Source organism: Somniosus microcephalus, chromosome 2 (assembly GCF_052327205.1).
Source record: "Somniosus microcephalus isolate GS21.2 chromosome 2, FLI_Smic_1.0, whole genome shotgun sequence".
In the NCBI taxonomy this organism is placed as follows: domain Eukaryota; kingdom Metazoa; phylum Chordata; class Chondrichthyes; order Squaliformes; family Somniosidae; genus Somniosus; species Somniosus microcephalus.
Window position 1 is genome coordinate 332,475,607 of NC_140988.1, and position 21,921 is coordinate 332,497,527.

The 21,921-nt window shown below is 44.3% G+C and overlaps 1 protein-coding gene across 1 annotated transcript in view; it reads left to right on the plus strand.

Annotated features, from left to right (window-relative positions):
- The window catches only part of dym (dymeclin), a 527,720-nt gene that overhangs the window by 34,894 nt on the left and 470,905 nt on the right, over nucleotides 1-21,921 (plus strand). Inside the window, exons 2-4 of the mRNA XM_085966565.1 lie at nucleotides 9,362-9,414; nucleotides 10,653-10,746; nucleotides 14,634-14,767. Of these exons, the coding sequence (XP_085822691.1) occupies nucleotides 9,362-9,414; nucleotides 10,653-10,746; nucleotides 14,634-14,767 (281 nt within the window). The remainder of the gene's footprint in view (nucleotides 1-9,361; nucleotides 9,415-10,652; nucleotides 10,747-14,633; nucleotides 14,768-21,921) is intronic.

The window sequence follows — 21,921 nt, forward strand, 5'->3', positions numbered from 1 at the left end:
TATGCTCCTATTGGATGCTGGGTACCATTTGAAAACTTCATGCATTCGTGAACCATAAATAGCAAAAAAAATTGGTGGTTAAGTAAACTGAGGATAAATACTAGATGGTTGTCAGGGAGGGGATTAAAAGACTAATCTAATCGAGGAGTTCAGATAACATCACAAACTGCGAGACGAAAGCTCAAGCAATTTGCCAGCTGAACTGCGAGATTGTGTTACCCCTGTAATACTCTGATAGACAACTAGTATTTATATATTATATTATATATAGAGCTACTTTTGAAACATTTGACAGCAGCCGCTTTTGATATTGTGGGTTAGTATCAAGTGATGTAGTACATCACAGGATATCTGGTTATTTCAGTGCATGCAATTCACCCTCCATATTATTATGCAAGGGCGTAACCGAATTTATATTTTATGAATTAATTGATTATGCATGTTATTTTACTGTTCTCGCAGTCTAATTTCACAAGTTGAACAAAAGAAATATTAACATGCTACCCCCATGGCTCATTGTTAAGTTTGCTGCCTAGCATGGAGCTGAACCACACATCAGGAAGGTTCAGGCTCAATCCCCAGTCTCTGCTAAGTTTGCTGATCTTGGCCGGAAAGGTGGCAGGGAATTTAAATTGGCCTCCGTATCATAGAGTAAGGGAAGGAAAAATCAGCCAGGGTTCCCATTTCTGATTGCTGCTCTTCCTGGCAAATACGCATAAGTAGATTTTTGATTCAACAGTAAGAACAGGATCAGGCTTGGCTGTGGTACCTCCATGGTTAAATAATCTTTTGCTGCTTACTAAAAACACTCAGCAGGTCAGGCTGCATCTGTGGAGAGAGAAACAGGTTTCAAGCCGATGACCTTTCATCAGAACTGGAAGAAGTTAGAGATTTAACAGTTTATAAGCAAGTGCAGAGCCAGGGAAAATGGTGGGGAAAGAACAAAGGTGAAGGTCTGTGATTGGGTGGAAGGCAGGAGTGATTAAATGACAAAAGGAATAATGGTGCAAGGCAAAAGGGGTTAGTAATGGGACAAGTAAAGAAACAAAAGATGGGTCCAGAGGAGGTGTAACTGGTTGCAGCAGAACATTTTCCAGCATCTGCTGTCTGAGAAAGTGGGAGTGGTGGCTATGATCTAAAGTTGTTGAACTCAATGTTGAGGCCAGAAGGCTGTAACGTGCCTAATCGAAAGATAAGGTGCTGTTCCTCAAGCTTGCATTGAACTTCATTGGAACAGTGTAGGACAGAGAGGGGTGGAGAATGAAAGTGGCTTTAAGGTTGTTAGAGGGTTTGAATGCACAGTCTTCTGACTTGGAGGAGAAAGTGCTGTTATCTGCGCCAGGCTAACTCGAAAGGCCGAAACACAATTAAAGTGATGTGATGTAAGAAGTCACACAACACCGCGTTATAGTCCAACAGCTTTATTTGAAATCACAAGCTTTCGGAGCGCTGCTCCTTCGTCAGGTGAAGTGGAGAGATGCCTATAAACACAGCTTATATAGTCAGAGAATACTGCCAGATGATTACAGGTAATCTTTCTAACTGCCCTTTATCACACCTCGGCAGAGAGATAATCACAGCAATCAAAGGTGTGAATGGTGTCCAAACAGGTCAGTCAGGAAAACATTACATCAAAGAACAATGAGGTGGGGTCACAAGGGGTCAAATGTTGCAGATGCTGGGGTCTGTATGAAAAACAAAAAACAAACAAAAAACTATTTTTTTGCTGGAAATCACAGCAGGTCCGGCCGCATCTGTGTAGAGAGAACAAGCCACCGACGACTCGAGTCTGGATGACTCTACGTCAGGTGGGGTTTTATGTAGCGTGACATGAACCCAAGATCTCGGTTCAGGCCGTCCTCATGAGTGCGGAACTTGGCTATCAGTTTCTGCTCGACGATTTTGTTGTCGTGTGTCTCGAAGGCCGCCTTGGAGAATGCTTACTCGAAGATCGGAGGCTGAATGTCCTTGACTGCTGAAGTGTTCCCCGACTGGGAGGGAACACTCCTGCCTGGCGATTGTTGTGCGGTGTCCGTTCATCCGTTGTCAGTGTCTGCATGGTTTCGCCGATGTACCATGCTCCTTTCCTGCAATGTATGAGGTAGACAACGTTGGCTGAGTCACATGAGTATGTACCATGTACTTGGTGGGTGGTGTCCTCACGTATGATGATGGTATCTGTGTTGATAATCTGGCATGTCTTGCAGAGGTTGCCGTGGCAGGGTTGTGTGGTGTCGTGGTCGCTGTTCTCCTGAAAGCTGGGTAATTTGCTGCGAACGATGGTCTGTTTGAGGTTAGGCGGCTGTTTGAAGGCGAGTAGTGGAGGCGTGGGGATGGCCTTAGCGAGGTGTTCATCATCATCATCGATGACATGTTGAAGGCTGCGAAGAACATGGCGTAGTTTCTCCGCTCCGGGGAAGTACTGGACGACGAAGGGTACTCTGTTGGTTGTGTCCCGTGTTTGTCTTCTGAGGAGTTCTATGCGATTTTTCGCTGTGGCCCGTCTGAACTGTCGATCGACGAGTCGAGCGTCATATCCCGTTCTTACGAGGACGTCTTTCAGCGTCTGTAGGTGTCCATCACGTTCCTCCTCGTCTGAGCAGATCCTGTGTTCGCAGGGCTTGTCCATAGGGGATGGCTTCTTTCACGTGGTTAGGGTGGAAGCTAGAGAAGTGGAGCATCATGAGGTTGTCCGTGGGCTTGCGGTAGAGTGAAGTGCTGAGGTGTCCGTCTTTGATGGAGATTCGTGTGTCCAAGAATGAAACCGATTCTGAGGAGTAGTCCATGGTGTGTTTGATGGTGGGATGGAACTTGATGTTATCGTGTAGTCTTTTCAGTGATTCTTCGCCGTGGGTCCATAGGAAGAAAATGTCGTCGATGTATCTGGTGTATAGTGTTGGTTGGAGGTCCTGTGCAGCGAAGAAGTCTTGCTCGAACTTGTGCATGAAGATGTTGGTGTATTGGGGTGCGAATTTGGTCCCCATGGCTGTTCCGTGTGTTTGGGTAAAGAACTGGTTGTCGAAGGTGAATACATTGTGGTCAAGGATGAAGCGGATGAGTTGTAGGATGGCGTCTGGAGATTGGCTGCTGTTAGTGTTGAGTACTGAGGCTGCCGCAGCAATGCCGTCATTGTGGGGGATACTGGTGTAGAGTGCCGAGACGTCCATCGTGGCGAGGAGTGTTCCTGGTTCAACTGGTCCGTGGGTGCTAAGTTTCTGTGAGAAGTCTATAGTGTCGCGACAGAAGCTGGGGGTTCCCTGTATGATGGGTTTCAGGATGCCCTCGACGTATCCAGAGAGGTTCTCACACAGGGTTCCGTTGCCTGATACGATAGGACGTCCGGGTGTGTTGGCTTTGTGTATCTTTGGGAGGCAGTAGAAGTCTCCCACGCGGGGAGTACGTGGGATGAGAGCGCGTAGGATGCCTTGAAGGTCTGGATCAAAGGTCTTGATCAGTCTGTTGAGTTGGCGGGTGTGTTCTTTGGTCGGATCTGCGGGTAACTGTCTGTAGTGTTCCTGGTTGTCCAGTTGTCGGTATGCTTCTTTGCAATAGTCGGTTCTGTTCTGTATGAGGATGGCTCCTCCTTTGTCTACTGGTTTGATGACGATGTTGCGGTTGGTCTCGAGAGCATGGATGGCGTTGTGTTGTGCTCTGATGACATTCTGGACTGTCTTGTGAGTGCGGCTGATGAATCTGGCATTAATGCATCTCCTGACAGCTTGAGCATACATGTCAAGCTTAGGGCAGCGACCCTCCGGAGGGGTCCAATTTGACTCTTTCTTCAGTTGCTGCACTGCAGATCCCCCTGTCTGCTGTTCCGGATCATTGATTGTCTCATTGGGTTCGCTGCTGAAATCTTGGGATTTGTGGAAGAATTCCCGGAGCCTCATTCTCCTGATGAATTCCTCTGTGTCTGCCGCGAGACCGATGGGGTTCATTTTGGTGGTGGGGCAGAAATTGAGCCCTCGGCTGAGAACTTCGATTTCGTCTGGTTGAAGGGTGTGGTCGGACAAGTTGACAATGGACTTCCCTGTGGTTTCAACCGTGGTACCGGGGGAGGCTTGGTTGCTGCTGGTGGTGGTGCCGAGTTTCTCAAGCTTCCTGTTCTTGGTGTGTATGTAGGCAGCGTAGTTCCGTTGCCTCGTCTGTTTGGCGGTGTCTCGTAGCTGGTCTGCTGTGTCCTGAGCACAGGCTGAGAACATGGACTCTATCTTGGTTTTGAGGTTGTGGCGTCTGCTGTAGAGCTGGTGTACGAGATGGTTGAGGAGTGTACGAGATGGTTGAGGAGTGTGCGAGAGGTATGACGGCAGAGTCTCTCAGCGTCGTCTGTGTTGTAAGTCGACTTGAGTGGGTTCGTGATCTGTAGTCCTTTCGGGATCTTGTCTGCTTTCTTGCATCTCTGTAGAAACTTGATGTCTGTGTCGATATGCGGATTTTGAAAGGAATTGCTAGGGTAGATAGAAACCTTTTTCGCTGGTGGGGCAGTTTAGGACAAGGGGACATAACCTTAAAATCAGAGCCAGGCCATTCAGGAGAGAAATTAGGAATCACTTCTTCACGCAAAGGGTGGTAGAACTCTCCCACAAAAAGCGGTCGATACTAGCTCAATTAATCATTTTAAACCTGAGATCTATAGATTTTTGCTAGCCATGGGTATTAAGGGATTTGGAGCTAAGGCGGGTGGATGGAGTTAGGATACAGATCAGCCATGGTCTCATTGAATGGCGGAACAGGCTTGAAGGGCTGAATGGCCTAATCCTGTTCCTATGTCTAAGGCTGAACCAGACTGTTCGCAACCTTGCCATTCTATTTAAACCTGAGCTGAACTTCCGACCCCGAGCGTTCTGATGTGTCATCGACCTGAAACGTTAACTCTGTTTCTCTCTCCATAGATGCTGCCTGACCTGAGTATTTCCAGCATTTTCTGTTTTTATTTATAATAATTTAGCAGGTGTCCAATGGCATTGTATATTAAGTTTAAATGTTCGGAAGTTTTATAAGAACAGTGGTGTTATGCCAAGTAGTATTACCAGGGGCCCTATGTCTTCTGCACTGGGGCAGCCCTGGGATCTAGGAGCACTGCAGAAGGAGCCTAGTATTGGGATTGGGGCAGTGCTTTGAGGAGTTTTCAGTCTCTGGGAGCACTGGGAAGGGGTACCAGGAATACTGACACTGGATCAGGTCCTATGATTATTGTGGGAGGAGTTTTGCGATCTGAGAGAACTGGGGAGGGAGGTCTTAAAGTCTCGGAACCTAGAGAGCACTGGGAATGCCATCGAGGAATTTGTGAGCACTGAGAGAGAGCCTTGAGATTTGGGGGTAGGGGCAAGATTCTGAGGGTGCAGGTGGTGGGGTCCAACAGACTGGGAAGCGAGGTGGAGCAGAGTCTAGTAGTATTGGGTTGCGGAGCTTGGCAGTTTTGGCAGGGTGAGGATCCAGCTGCCTTGTGGGGAGTGGAACCCAGGACAATGGGACCTGAACTGCCCTGGCCCCTTTCTCCCACCCCAGTTCCACCCATCAGCTGCCTCCCCATGAACATTCTGCAGGCTGTTTAATGCTCTTGGGTTCCCCCTACTCCTTTCCCATCATCAGCAATTCTTGTCTTTAGGTTCCTGCCATGCAGCATTTAAGGCTAAATTCTATGCTTCTGCTATCCTGGTGCATGCCAAGTGCACATATTGGAAATTGAGCATCAAAAGCAATAGATGGAAAGTCACAAACTGGGTTGCATGTTTTCCTGATTGTGTGTTCTGGCATGTGCCTGGAATAATGAAAAAAAATCACCCTTTTAGTGCACTAAAGTTTGAGGACTGTATAAGTATAGTTTCCAAATTTTAATATAAAAATGTTATATGCAAAAATTCAGTAGGATGGAAAAATCATTCAGACAAGATTTTAACTGACATTTTTACAGAAGTAAATGGTGATTGTCTTAAAATTAATTCTCGATAAGCAAGCTTATTTTTCTATGTTCACCATCAAAGAAACTGGATCACAGATGCTGCCGTCTGTGAGCAGTTCATAACAGAAAAATATTTAAATAAACTTGTAAATTGCACAGGTGGTTGCCCCATGGTCAGTTGATAAATAAGTTTTTTTTCAATACAAGGTGGCAATGGAATTATGGGATTTCAGAAACTTCCAGTACAACCTACTCCTCTTAGGCAGTCCCTCGGAACCGAGGATGACTTGCTTCCACATTAAAAATAAGTTCGCAGGTGACTGATGAGTCCAATGCGGGACCTACAGTCTCTGTCACAGGTGGGGCGGGTGGGGTGCTTGGGTTGACGTGCGCTATTATTACAGGCACTATTATTACAGGCAATTGTTTACATACAGGATTTCCATGCTAAATGTTAAAAATTCAACATAAAAGCGTGACCAAATAGTGTGACAACAGGAAGTTGAATGAGACGATAAGATTTTTAATATAAGTGTAGAAGATGGATGGATGTTGCTTTGATAATTTAATCTACAATTTGTTTGAAAATCTTTTGGAAAAAACAAAAACTCTCAAATCCTCATAGGATGAGGATTTACTGATGCTGATGCTCGGATTGCATGCGGGGAAAATTTTCAAATTGCACATGCTTGGAATGTATAGATGTAGTTGAAATCTCTTTTCAAATGTTGATATAACAATACTCAGTTAAAGCCTAGATTTTTGAAACTGTCTGCTACCTTTAATTAAGATAGTAGATTCGTGTGGAGTATAAATACCAGCACAGACTAGTTTGGCTGAATGGCCTGTTTCTGTGCTTGAGGTACTCATCAAGGACAGCGAGGCAGTCAGTGCCCACTGGAAGGAGCACTTCGAAGATTTCCTTAACTGAGACTCTGTCTTCGACGCGAGTGTCCTCAACTCCATCTCGCAGCATGCTACCCGCCATCATCTCGGCACAACCCCAGCCCGGCATGAGGTTGAAAAGGCCATCCGACAACTGAAGAACAACAAGGCCTCAGGAGCAGATGGAATCCCTGCCGCGGCACTAAAGCATGGCAGAGAAGCACTACTGCCGCGAATTCATGAACTAATTTCTCTTATCTGGAAGGAGGAGAGCATGCCAGGGGATCTCAGAAGCCATAATTGTGACCATCTTCAGGAAAGATGACAAGTCCGATTGCGGTAATTACAGAGGAGTTTCCCTGCTGTCTGCCACAGGAAAGTCATCAAGATTCCTCCTCGATCGCCTCCTCCTAGAGCCGCAATGTGGATTCCGCCCACTAAGGGGCACAATGGACATGATCTTCACCGCACGTCAATTACAAGAGAAATGCAGGGAACAGCACCAACCGCTGTACATGGCCTTCTTTGATCTCACAAAGCCCATCGACACTGTCAACCGTGAGGGATTATGGAGTGTCCTCCTCAAATTCGGCTGCCCTCAAAAGTTTGTCACCATCCTCCGCCTGCTTCACGATGACATGCAAGCTGTGATCCTGACCAACGGTTCCACCACAGACCCAATTCACGTACGAACCAGGGTCAAGCAAGGCTGTGTCATCGCACCAACGCTCTTCTCGATCTTCCTTGCTGCAATGCTCCATCTCACCCTCAGTAAGCTCCCCGCTGGAGTGGAGCTAATTTACAGAACAAACGGGAAATTGTTCAACCTCCGTCGCCTCCAGTCCAGATTCAAGGCTGTCCCATCCTCTGTTGTTGAATTACAGTATGCAGATGATGCTTGCGTTTGCGCTCACTCGGAGGTCGAACTCCAAGCCATCGTCAGCACCTTCACCGAAGCGTACGAGAGCATGGGCCTGATACTAAACATCCGTAAGACAAAGGTCCTCTACCAACCTGCCCCCACCACACAGTGCTGCCCCCCCGATTATCAAAATCCACGACAAGGCCTTGGACAATGTGGACCACTTTCCATACTTCGGGAGCCTACTGTCAACAAGGGCAGACGTTGATGACGAAGTCCAACACCGCCTTCAGTGTGCCAGTGCAGCCTTCGGTCGCCTGAGGAAGAGAGTGTTTGAAGACCAGGACATCAAACCCGGCACTAAGCTCATGGTCTACAGAGCAGCAGTGATACCCGCCCCGCTGTATGCCTCAGAGACATGGACCATGTACAACAGACACCTCAAAGCACTGGAGAGGTACCACCAATGCTGCCTCCACAAGACCCTGCAAATCCATTGGCAGGATAGGCGCACCAACGTCGGTGTTCTCGCTCAGGCCAACATCCCCAGCATCGAAGCTTTGACCACGCTCAATCAGCTCCGATGGATGGGTCACATCGTCAGCCTGCCCGATACGAGACTCCCAAAACAAGCGCTCTACTCTGAGCTCCAACACGGCAAGAGAGCCCCAGGTGGGCAGAGAAAACGCTTCAAGGACACCCTCAAAGCCTCCTTGAAAATGTGTAACATCCCCACTGACACCTGGGAATCCCTGGCCCAAGACCGCACAAAGTAGAAGAGAAGCATCCAAGAAGGCGCTGAACATCTCGAGTCTTTTCGCCAGGTGCAAGCGGAAGCCAAGCGGAAAGAGCGCACGTCAACCCAAGCACCCCACCCGCCCCTTCAACCACCATCTGTCCCACTTGTGACAGAGACTGTAGGTCCCGCATTGGACTCATCAGTCACCTGCGAACTCATTTTTAATGTGGAAGCAAGTCACCCTCGGTTCCAAGGGACTGTCTAAGAAGAAGAGACGACTTTTGAAACCGTCTGCTACCTTTAATTAAGATAGTAGATTTGTGTGGGGTATAAATACCAGCACAGACTAGTTGGGCTGAATGGCCTGTTTCTGTGCTTTATATTCTATGCATTGGTGGGTAAATTGAATCATTTTATGTTGAAATGTGATTTTTAAAAATTTTGTTTCAAACCTTATTTTGGTCAGTAGACATTTCAGTTACTGAGAATAATGGTGGAGACATTTTTTCAGAGTATTTTAAGTGACTTGATTGGATCATCAACAAAATGTGATAAAATGTTAACAGTTGGATGGGGTTCTGCCATTATAAATGTTTACATATGGATTTCTATTTGAAATGTTTACATACGAATCATCAATGTTGACAAGTGTGGCATAAAATTGTGATCTGGGAAGTAAGGCTTGTGGACTAGAAATGCATACATATATCAGGTTTTTAATATATAAATATAAATTAATGGAAGGGTTACCAACACTTTACAGTGTAGTGATTATAAAATCTTCTGGTTCTTAAAAATACTGTGGGCTTGTTGTATATGAGGTGTAATAACTATAGATTGTATATATTCTAAGTTATCTCTTTTAATAGCTCCATAAGATCAGCAAAGTAACTGCATACTTGTTGATCAGACTATACAAAAATTATGTTGTTTTTAAAGTTGTGTAACAGTTATGATTTTCTTTCTTTTGCAGTGCTGATACACAGCTCTTGGAAGAGGCAACGCTTTCGATCTCCAAATCACTAAGTAAGTGTGTTCATATCTTAAATCATATCAAATCATTTGACTTGCCTTTGATAACTTTACAGTTACATAGGATTACATCGGATATACAATACAGAAACAGGCCATTCGGCCCAACCAGTCCATGTTGGCGTTTATGATCCACAAGAGCCTCCTCCCATCTTTCCTCATCAAACTCTATCAGCTATAACCCGCTATTCCCTTTTCCCTCCTATGCTTATCTAGCTTCCCCTTAAATGCATCTATACTATTCTCTTCAACCACTCCCTGTGGTAGTGAGTTCCACATTCTCAACACTCTCTGGGTAAAGAAGTTTCTTCTGAATTCCCTATTTGATTTCTTGGCGACTATCTTATATTGATGGCCTCTAGTTTTGCTCTTCCCCACAATTGGAAACATTCTTTGTATCCACTCTATCAAAACCTTTCATAATTTTAAAGACTGCTATTAGGTCACCCTCAGCCTTTTCTTTTCAAGAGAAAAGAGACTCAGCCTGCTCACCATTTCCTGACCAGTATAACCTCGCATTCCTGGTATCATCCGTGTAAATCTTTTTTGCACCCTCTCCAGTGCCTCTATATTCTTTTTATGATATAATGATTCTTCTTGATGTTCACCAACATTTACAAAATTTTAATTCAACTTACTGGTTGTATTTTGGTTCCTTGATGGCAGAGGTTTAATCACCAGGAAGGGTCCAAATTTAATCCACAGTGATTTCAGCTGGAGCAGAAGTGGAATGGTTCAATTTGTCTCCAGTGTGTCAAGAGTTCCAGAGGAGGGAAGCGGGGGAGACTTGAGGGTTCCAAGGGTTCCCACTATCTAGTAACCCCTGTTGGAATGCATGTGTGAAGACATTGAATAACGTCTCCTATGGCTAAATAGCCTACCTTTTATTGTTTAGCTTTGCACAAGAAAAATCATCATTTGACAAGGTACTGGAGAGTGCTGATGGCTGTAGAACTGTGTAGCCCATTGTGATGTTATCTTTCAGAAAATAAGTAGGAAATTTTAACCCTTTATCTTTATTAAACTCTGTGAGGAACATCCTATTTTCATTTGCTACATTAATTTAAAAGAGAAAATATACATTTAGGGTACATACCCTGAGTTTGGAATACATTTATAAATTTATTCTTGAATGAGCCTCTTCACTTTCACTTAAAACTTTTTCAAAGTAATACTTGTGTTTTGCATGTACTTAACATTCATTAAATGGGGCTGTTGTACGTTTTTTTCAGTTGAGAACAATCCTCGGACAGGGAACTTACAAGCTCTTGTTAAGATTTTCCTCAATAGAACCAATGAATTAAAGATCTCCGCTGAATGTCAAGAGTAAGTCAGCCATGTATTATCAATGTATAATGCTTTCAAAATTATTTTACCAAAAAAAATTGACATTCTGCGCCAGCAATGCTGTCAGTGTCACTGAAGTTAACTTTATTTCAATCTGTTGAGTTACATATCTTATTCTATGGCATTTAGTACAAATTTTGCTTCTAGTTTAATGCTAACCTCCACATTCCTCTCAGGAACAGATGTCCTGTAGAGGGGAGTCAACCAACTGCCCAAGTGATGGCTTCACTCTTTCCTTTCATCACTCACCCTGTCCCTGAAGCAAATGGTTGACTGGTCTACAACTAATTGAATAAATGGAAGCTCCCAAAATGCGTGGGGCAACGAAACCATTCATTCCTTTACATGAGTACATAAAACGATCATTGAGAAAATTCTATTTGGCTCATTAAGCCCAACCCTCCACTGACATTCAACCTGTTCTATTGCTGATTCTATGTAACCTACTCAGTCTCTATAGGGAGGCAATTTTTTGACCTGCTTTGGGAGGAATAAAGACTTGCATTTATATAGCACCATAATGCATCCTCACAATGTTCCAACGCATTTTACCGTCAATGGATTACTTTTGAAATGTAGTCACTATAGTCATGTCTACAAATACAGCAGCATATTTGCACACAACAAGGTCTTCAAACAAATGAATGAATGACCAGATAATCTGGTTTTAATACTGTTAGTTCAGGGAGGCATGTTGACCGGCACACCGGGTAAACCCCTTGCTCTTTACATAGTGTCATACGATTATTTACGTCCACCTGAATAGACAGACAGGCCTCCATTTAATATCTCGTGTGAAAGACAGTACTTTTGACAATGTAGCACCCCCTTGGATTATGTGATCAAGTCCTGCAGTGGCCATATCTGAGCTACCCTGAAATTTGTGGCGAGTAGAAAAGCACTGAGTTCAGTCCAATGGATGTTTCACAAAGCCTAGGTTTTAGTAGATTACTGTGACACTTAAATAATTCGACTGAACTAGATGATAAACTTTAATGTAGAGTTGTGAAAAGTCTGGAGAAAAGATAAACTGATAAATTGGGTTCAGTTCCTGGTGTGTACCAAGTTAACTGATCTCAACCAGTCTAGGCACAGAGTGCTGCATTTGTTATCTCTGCTTTTTGGCTAGGGAGGGAAAAATCAGTTAGGGTTCTTGCTATTAATCACTGTTGACTCCTTCTTGAGAATGCTCGTGTGGATAGAATCAGGCACCGCTTAATGCCCTTTGTAGTCAAATACCCTGCCAATATTTAGGCTCATATTTAGAATGAGTGCTTGAGTGAGGTACTGTCGGGCCCCCACCAGAATCAATGCCCCCAGGTGCTTGGAAATGTCGGGAGGAAATGGAGAAATGGACTAAGAAAAGAAATAACTTTCATTTATGTCATGCTTTTCATGTCCTCAGGATGTTCAAAGCGCTTCACAGCCAATAAATTACTTTTGAAGTGTAGCCACTGGTGCTTTGTTGGCAAATGTGGCAGCCAACTTACACACAGCAAGGACCCACAAACAGCATTGAGAGTAAACTTAAACTAACACAGAATTCAAAGACAGTACGAGTTGCATTGTTATTTATTAAAATTTTACTTTTTGTGCCAAATAACGATTCTCTGAGAGAGAGGCAACTTCCTTCAACATCCTGTTTACATGGAACATTTTTACTAAGAAGTAGAGCTGCAATTGCTTCATAGTAAAATGCTCCCTTCTTCCCACCCCTCCCCCAGATACATACATACATTGAGTGAGAATCTAATGCATGGTAATATTAGTAAAGCAAATGCACTGAATTCATTGAATCATATGTTTCTGAAACAAAGCTTCCAAATAATTTCTGCAGTTCCCTTACAAACCGATACTGCTAGCTACAGAGATAAAAATCCAGCAATACAATATACAGGTAGACTATCCTTTATCCGAAAACCTTGGGACCAGCCGTGTTTCGGTTTTCGGAAAATTTCGGATTTCAGAAGGTATTACGGGGCAGCACCCCGTAAGCCACCCCTTTCGGTTTTCAGAGGTTTTCTGTTTTCGGAAGTGCGGATAAAGGCTGGTACACTATCCCTTATCCGAAAGGGTGGGGGTCGGCCGGGGGTCGGGGGGGGCGGGGAGAAAAGAATATCGGACAGGCCGCTGCAGCTATCGGACGGGCTGCTGTATTGTTGGGTTCACTCTCCCGGTATACCTCCTTCACACTGCCCAGCTCGGCCTGCAATCTCCTACCCAGGAGGGAACTCAGTGACCCTCTGCCCTGCTCAGCGTAAGTCGTGCGCCACTCTGGTCATGTCGTGCGCACGACTTACGCTGAACGAAAAAACTTTCGGTTTTTAGAGGGTTTCGGTTTTCGGAAGTTCGGATAAAGGATAGTCTACCTGTAGTTACAAACATACTGTAATATCTGTTTTCTCATGCCCACAGTTTGATCTATATGTAGTATGGAGTGCTTGTACTCAACATTTCTGCCATGATAACCAACAATAACCGATAATTGCTTATTAATTATGATTTAGTAACTTTTATTGACCAATAAGACAGTCAAACCGCAATGTAGCAATAATACCACAGTTCAGGACTATCTTTATTAATTATAGCAGATCTCTTCAATTTTATTAGATTAACATTTTATTGGTATATCCTTTATAGTGCCAGGCTACATTTCAGTATGGCTTGCTTTCACAGGGTATATGGTAATGTCTGCGTATTTACATTGGTAATGTCTTGCCCCACGCTGGGTATTTGAGTTAGCAAAATATATTTTTAAAAAGCCATAGCCACATACCTTGCTTTTTTAATATATAAGGGGTGAAGTTCCTATCCCTTCTAATTTTGGTGAAAACGTCAGCTTATACAAAAAAGGATTTCTTGCCCAAAACATTGTGGCGTAGAAATTATTTCTAAATCCTTTCACGGCCTCACCCTTCGCTCTCTCTCTGACTGCCCCTTTTCCTAGAATGTACCACAATTCTCTCTCTCTCTTACTCTGGCCTCTTCTGCATGTCCTCGCCACCACCCATTCGCCCAATCATTGGAAGCTGTGCCTTAAGCCGTGCAGGCCCCACTCTCTGGAATTCCCTTCCTGCATCCCTCTCCCTCCCTGAAAACCCACCTCTTTGATTAAGCTTCAGTCGCCCCTCCTAATATTTCCATCTTTGGCTTAGCATTCATTTTTTCTTGATTATGCCTCTGTGACGTGCCTTTCAGACATTTTTATGTTAATGGGACTATTTAAATACTTGTCGTCCTTCTTCTCCTCCCCTCCCTCTCCCCCACCAGGGTTGCTTTGGTGCAGCTCCAAATGTCCATTGACTGAATTATTGGCAGAAGTCTGGAATCAAATCATCTATCTTGTTGGCAATGTTGTGTGTGGTCCAACAAACTTTTTTAAATGGGCAATTCTCAAGTAGTGAGGATGAATTGTGAAATTTTGTTACACTGAATATGCTTTGTGAGATAAATTGATTACCCCTTTACCCTAGTTGTGAGAACTAGCCAGTTCTATTTCTAGAACTTGATTATAATACTGTTGAGTAACTGGTGAACCTGTGATGGTTTTAATTATTTTGCATGGTAACCCATCAGTGTACCAGTTTATTAAAAAAAAAAAAAAAAAAAAAATCCATCTGTCAATACTTTGTGAAGAACTTTCAGGTGTGCACTTGTGATTTCCAAAATATTGAGTCATCAAAAATGTAAACTCACTTTGCAAAAAAGTACACGCCATCATTGAGCTACTATAATTAAATGCACAGCCATTATGATATTTATTTTTAATGGCATTTACTGTTCAGTATTTCCTAATGTGATTTATGTTATCTGCTCGTAAATTGCAAATTCATAATTCTCGTTATGTTTGTGTTTTTTCCCATCAGCCAATTGTTTATTTGGCAGGCCCACAATGCCCTGTTCATCATTCGCTGTTTGTTGAAAGTCTTTGTCAGCCAGATGCCTGAAGAGGAGCTGCAGCATAATTTTACTTATCAAGAGAGGGCACCATTGGCTTATGGTGAGCAAAACAAAGAGGAAAAATAATTAACTTAAGATTCTTAGTTAACTTTATTATGGTATATTTGTCTCTTGAATCATATTTCTAGTTTTAGTTGAGTCTTTAAATTATAATGACTGTTTATCTTGCATTATGTATCTCTTAAAAATAGGTCTTTTTATTTTTATCCCCTTAACTCCCCTGCATTTATTGACTCATTTTGGGGTCCAATGGGTGTCATCTGCCCATGCACCTTATCACAATGACCCTATGCAGTGAGTGTTGGCAGCTTATTCAATCACAGGAGGCACCAAAACCAAACCTGATCTTGTCCTCACCTAGTGTCTATACACCTCGACTTTCCAATAAGAATCACTGGATGCTTCCCCCCATCTCCTGATCCCTGAGGTACTGAAGCCAAATTTTAGCGCTCTTGACTGTAGAGACCTCCTTGCATAACGTGTTTAGAAATGTCTGCTAAAAAGAAAAGAGAAGATGCTGTTGAAGGCGCTTTATTTGAATGCACGCAGCATTCGTAACAAGAGAGATGAGTTGACAGCACAAATAAAAATAAATGGGTATGATCTGATAGCCATTACAGAGACATGGTTGCAAGGTGACCAAGGCTGGGAACTGAATATTCAGGGGTATTTGACATTTTGGAAGGATAGACAGAAAGGAAAAGGAGGTGGGTAGCTCTTTTAGTAAAGGATGAGATCAGTGCAGTAGTGAGAAATTATATTGGCTCAGAAGATCAAGATGTAGAATCAGTTTGGGTGGAGATAAGAAATAATAAGGGAAATAAGTCACTGGTGGGAATAGTCTATAGGCCCCCTAACAGTAGCTACACTGCAGGATAGAGTTTAAATCAAGAAATAATAGAGGCTTGTAAGAAAGGTACTGCAATATTCATGGGCGATTTTAATCTTCATATCGATTGGACAAATCAAATTGGCAAAGGTAACCTTGAGGACGAGTTCATAGTGTATTCGGGATGTTTTCTTGGAACAATACGTTGTGAAACCAACCAGGAAGCAGGCTATTTTAGATCTGGTGTTGTGTAATGATATAGGATTAATTAATGATCTCATAGTAAAGGGTCCTCTAGGGAAGAGTGATCATAGCATGTTAGAATTTCAAATTCCGTTTCAGGGTGAGAAACTTGGGAGTCAAACTAGTGTCCTGAACTTAAATAAAGGCAATTACAAAAGTATGAAAACAGAGTTGACTAAAGTGGACTGGGAAAATAGATTAAAGGGTAATATGGTAGATAAGCAGTGGCAGACATTTAAGGAGATATTTCATAACTCTCAGCAGCAAAGATATATTCCAGTGAGAAAGAAAGACTCCAAGAGAAGAATGAACCATCCGTGGCTAACTAAGGAAGTTAAGGATGGTATCAAATTGAAAACAAAGGCAAACAATGATACGAAGATTAGTGGTAGGCCAGAGTATTGGGAATTTTTTAGAAACCAGCAAAGGACGACTAAAAAATAGAGAGAAGATAGATTAAGAGTAAACTAGCAAGAAATATTTAAAAAAAGACAGTAAGAGCTTCTACAGGTATATAAAAAGGAAGAGAGTAACTAAAGTAAACGTTGGTCCCTTAGAAGATGAGACTGGGGAATTAATAATGGAGAAACAGGGAAATGGTAGAGACTTTGAACAAATATTTCGTATCGGTCTTCACAGTAGAAGACACTAAAAGCATCCCAGTAATAATAGATAATCAAGGGGCTATAGGGAGGGGGGATTTAGATTTCCAGAAGGCATTCGATAAGGTGCCACATAAAAGGTTACTGTACAAGATAAGAGCCCATGGGGCTGGGGATAATATATTAGCATGGATAGAGGATTGGCTAACTAACAGAAAACAGAGAGTCGGGATAAATGGGTCATTTTCAGGTTGGCAAACTGTGTAACCAGTGGGGTGCCACAGGGATCAGTGCTCGGACCTCAGCTGTTTATAATCTATATCTACAAAGGGATATAGATAGATTAAGTGAGTGAGCAAAAATTTGGCAGATGGAGTATAATGTGGGAAAATCTGAGGTTATCCACTTTGGTAGGAAAAATAAAAAAGCAAATTATTATTTAAATGGAGGGAGACTACAAAATGCTGCGGTACAGAGGGATCTGAGGGTCCTCGTACATGAAACACAAAAAGTTAGCATGCAGGTACAGCAAGTAATTAGGAAGGCAAATGGAATGTTGGCCTTTATTGTAAGGGGGATGGAGTATAAAAGTAGGGAAGTCTTACTACAACTGTACAGGGCGTTGGTGAGACCCCACCTGTACAGTTTTGGTCTCATTTAAGGAGGGATATACTTGCATTGGAGGCTGTTCAGAGAAGGTTCACCAGGTTAATTCCTGAGATGAAGGGGTTGTCTTATGAAGAAAGGTTGAGCAGGTTGGGCCTATACTCACTGGAGTTTAGAACGTAAGAACATAAGAAATAGGAGCAGGAATAGGCCACTTGGCCCGTCGAGCCTGACCTTGGGCTCAATGCCACTTCCCTGCCAGCTCCCCATAACCTTTCGCTCCATTATCTTGCAAAAATCTGTCTATCTCCACCTGAAATGTATTCAATGACCCAGCCTCCACAGCTCTCTGCGGCAGAGAATTCCACAGATTTACGACCCTCTGAGAAGAAATTCCTCCTCATCTCCGTTCTAAAAGGGCGACCCTTTATTCTGAAACTATGCCCCCGAGTTCTAGATTCCTCTCTGCATCTAACTTGTCGAGCCCCCTCAGTATCTTATATGTTTCAATAAGATCACCTCTCATTCTTCTAAATTCCAATGAGTATAGGCCCAACCTGCTCATCCTATCCTCATAAGTCAACCCCCTCATCTCTGGAATTAACCGAGTGAATCGTCTCTGAACTGCCTCCAATGCAAGTATATCCTTCCTTAAATAAGGAGACCAAAACTGTGTGCAGTACTCAAGGTGTGGTCTCGCCAATACCCTGTACAGTTGTAGCCGGATATCCCTGCTTTTATACTCCAACCCCCTTGAAATAAAGGCCAATATTCCATTTGCCTTTTTGATTACTTGCTGTACCTGCATGCTAACTTTTTGTGTTTACATAGAAACATAGAAGATGGGAGCAGGAGTATGCGATTCGGCCCCTCGAGCCTGTTCCGCCATTTAATGAGATCATGGCTGATCATCCAAATTCAGTACCCTGTCCCTGCTTTCTCCCCATATCCCTTGATCCTTTTAGCCTTAAGAAATATATCTAACTCCTTCTTGAATATATTTAATGAATTGGCCTCAACTGCCTTTTGTGGTAGAGAATTCCACAGGTTCACCACTCTCTGGGTGAAGAAATTCCTCCTCACCCCTTATCCTTAGACTGTGACCCCTGGTTCTGGACTCCCCCGCCATCGGGAACAGCCTTCCTGCATCTAGTCTGTCTAGTCCTGTTAGAATTTTATAAGTTTCAATGAGATCCCCTCTCATTCTTCTAAACTCTAGCGAATATAAGCCTAATTGACCCAATCTCTCTTCATTTGTCATTCTTGCCATCCCAGGTATCAGTCTGGTGAATCTTCGCTGCACTCCCTCCATGGCAAGAACATCCCCCCCCCCCCTCAGATAAGGCGACCAAAACTGCACACAATACTCAAGGTGTGGTCTCACCAAGGCCCTGTACAACTGCAGCTAGACATCCTTGCTCCTGTACTCGAATCCTCTTGCTATGAAGGCCAACATACCATTTGCCTTCTTAACCGCCTGCTGCACCTGCATGCTTACCTTCAGCGACTGGTGCACAAGGACACCCAGGTCTCGTTGCACTTCCCCTTTTCCCAATCTGTTGCCATTCAGATAATCTGTCCCTGTTTTTGCCACCAAAATGGATAACCTCGCATTTATCCACATTGGGCAGATGCATGGCAGATGCAGTATAATCACCCAACCTGTGCAAATCATACTGAAGTTTCTCTGCATCTTCCTCACAGCACACACGCCCACCCAGCTTTGTGTCGTCTGCAAACTTGGAGATATTACATCTAGTTCCCTCGTCTAGATCATTAATATATATTGTGAATAGCTCTGGTCCTAGCACCGATCCCTGCGGTACCCCACTAGTCACTGTCTGGCACTCGGAAAAAGACCCATTTATTCCAACTCTTTGCTTCCTGTCTGCCAACCAGTTCGCTATCCAAGTCAGTACCTTACCCCCAATTCCATGTGCTTTAACTTTGCACGCCAATCTCTTATGCGGGACCTAATCTCTTATGCGGGACCTTATCGAAAGCCTTCTGAAAGTCCAAATACACCACATCCACTGGTTCTCCTTTATCTGTTTTACCAGTTACATCCTCAAAATTCCAGTAGATTAGTCGAGCATGATTTACCTTTTGTAAATCCATGTTGACTTTGTCCGATCCTGTCGCTGTTTTCCAAGTGCTCTGCTATTACATCTTTTATAACGGACTCTAGCATTTTCCCCACTACCGATGTCAAGCTTATCAGTCTATAATTCCCCGTTTTCTCTCTACCACCTTTTTTAAATAGTGGGGTTACATTACCTCCAATCCATGGGAACTATTCCAGAGTCTATAGAATTTTGGAAGATGACCAGCAATGCATCTACTATTTCTAGGGCCGCTTCCTTAAGTACCCTAGGATGTAGATTATCAGGCCCTGGGGATTTATCTGCCTTCAATCCCATCAATTTCCCTAACACCATTTCCCTACAAATACTGATTTCATTCAATTCAAATCAAATCAAATCAAATCGAATCAACTTTTATTGTCATTGTTAGTGCACAAGTGCAGTACAACGAAATGTAGGCTTGCGGCTCCCGAGAGTGTACATTTGGATTAAGACATTTAAACATTCAACATACATTTGGCTTGTAATACATTAACATAAACATAACCATAATAAAGTGCATTGGCAGATGTGCAGGCTTTAGAGTTTATTTGTGGCGTTCAGTAGGATGACAGCCCTGGGAAAGAAGCTGTTCCTAAATCTGGTCGTACGGGTGCGAATGCATCTGTAGCGTCTCCCAGATGGCAGGAGGGCGAACAGACTGTGGCTGGGGTGGGTAGGGTCTTTGATGATGGACCGTGACCTCCGTAAACAGCGTTTCTGGTATATGTGCTCTATGGTCGGTAGCCGGGTGCCGGTAATGCGTTGGGCAGTTTTGACTACCCGCTGCAGGGCTTTCCGGTCATAGTAGCTACAGCTGCCATACCATACTGTGATACAGTTTGTCAGGATGCTCTCTATTGTGCAGCGGTAAAAGTTAGAGAGGATCAGGGGTGACAGGTTACATCCCTTCAGCCTCCTTAGGAAATATAGGCGCTGCTGGGCCTTCTTCACCAGAGAGGAGGTATTGAGGGACCAGGAGAGGTCTTCCGTGATGTGGACTCCGAGGAACTTAAAGCTGTCCACCCTTTCCACCACAGCCCCATTGATGTGGATGGGGGTGTGACTTCAGCCTTTAGACTTCCTGAAGTCCACAATGATTTCTTTGGTGTTCTTGATGTTAAGGGCCAGGTTGTTGTCGGCGCACCACTTCACGAGATGCTGGACCTCCTCCCTGTAGGCTGACTCATCGTTGTTGGTGATCTGGCCTACTACCGTGGTATCATCCGCAAACTTGATGATGGTGTTGGAACCATGAACAGCCACACGGTCGTGGGTGAAGAGGGAGTAGAGGAGGGGGCTCAGCACACATCCTTGTGGGGCCCCCGTGTTCAGGGTCGGGGGGGGGGGGTGGAGGTGTGGTTACCTAATTTGACAGACTGGGGTCTGTTTGTTAGGAAGTCCAGGGTCCAGTTGCAGAGGGAAGTGTTCAGGCCAAGAGTTTGGAGTTTGGTGGCCAGCTTGTTGGGGACGATAGTGTTGAATGCTGAGCTGTAGTCTATGAACAGCATTCTGATGTAGGTCTCCTTACCATCTAAGTGATTCAGTGCCGAGTGTAGAGCAGTTGTGATTGCATCCTCCGTTGATCTGTTTGCACGATAGGCAAACTGGTGTTGGTCAAGAGAGGCGGGAACACTGGCTTTGATGTGAGCCAGGACCAGAGTCTCTCAACACTTCATTATGATGGGTGTGAGTGCGACAGGTCGATAGTCGTTCAGGCACGTCACAGCCGTTTGTTTTGGCACAGGAATAATGGTAGCGGTCTTGAAGCATGTAGGGACTACTGCCTGGGCCAATGACAGATTGAAGATGGCGGTGAAGACATCAGCCAGCTGATCACATTCCTTGAGTACCCGTCCAGGGATGCTATCCGGTCCAGCAGCCTTTCGTGTGTTCACTCCGCGTAGAACACCCCTTACGTCGGAGGTCGACAGAGTGAGCACCTGGTCTTCCGGGGGTGGCAAGGCTTTGGTAGCCGGCTCCCTGTTGTCCCTGTCGAAGCGAGAGTAGAAGTTGTTAAGCTCCTCCGGAAGGGAGGCATCGCTAACCGGGGGACTGGTGTTTTTGCCCTTGTAGTCAGTGATGGACTGGATGCCTTGCCACATGCGCCGGGGGTCCGAGTTGTTGTGGAAATGATCCTCTATCCGCAGTGTCTGTTTCCTTTTGGCAGTCCTGATACCCTTTTTTAGGTTGGTCCTAGCTGCACTGTAAGCCGCCGCGTCGCCAGATTTAAATGCTGCGTCGCGTGCTTTCAACAGTGAGCAGACCTCTCTGTTCATCCAAGGTTTCTGGTTGGGGTATGTCCTGATATTTTTATGGGTCGTGACGACCTCGACGCAGCTGTTAATGTAGAATAGCACTGTGGATGCGTATTCCTCGATGTCATTATGGGCAAACATGCCCCAATCAGTGCGTTCGAAGCAATCCTGAAGCTCCGATACTGCCCCCTCTGGCCATACTTTCACTGCTCTCACTGATGTTCTCCCTCTTTTGATGAGCGGTTTGTATGCCGGGGCTAGAAACAGGGAGAGGTGGTCAGACTTCCCAAGGTGGAGGCAGGGAATTGCCTTATAAGCGTCTACAATGCTCGTGTAGACTTGATCCAGTGTGTTCTCCCCTCTTGTGGGGCAGGAAACATTCTGGTGGAATTTCGGTAGTACAGTTTTTAGGTTTATGTGATTGAAGTCCCCCGCGACGATAAAAGCTCCGTCTGGGTGCGCAGTTTGTTGTTCGCTGATGGCCCTGTAGAGGTCCTTCAGTGCTAGTTTGGCATTAGCATGTGGTGGGATGT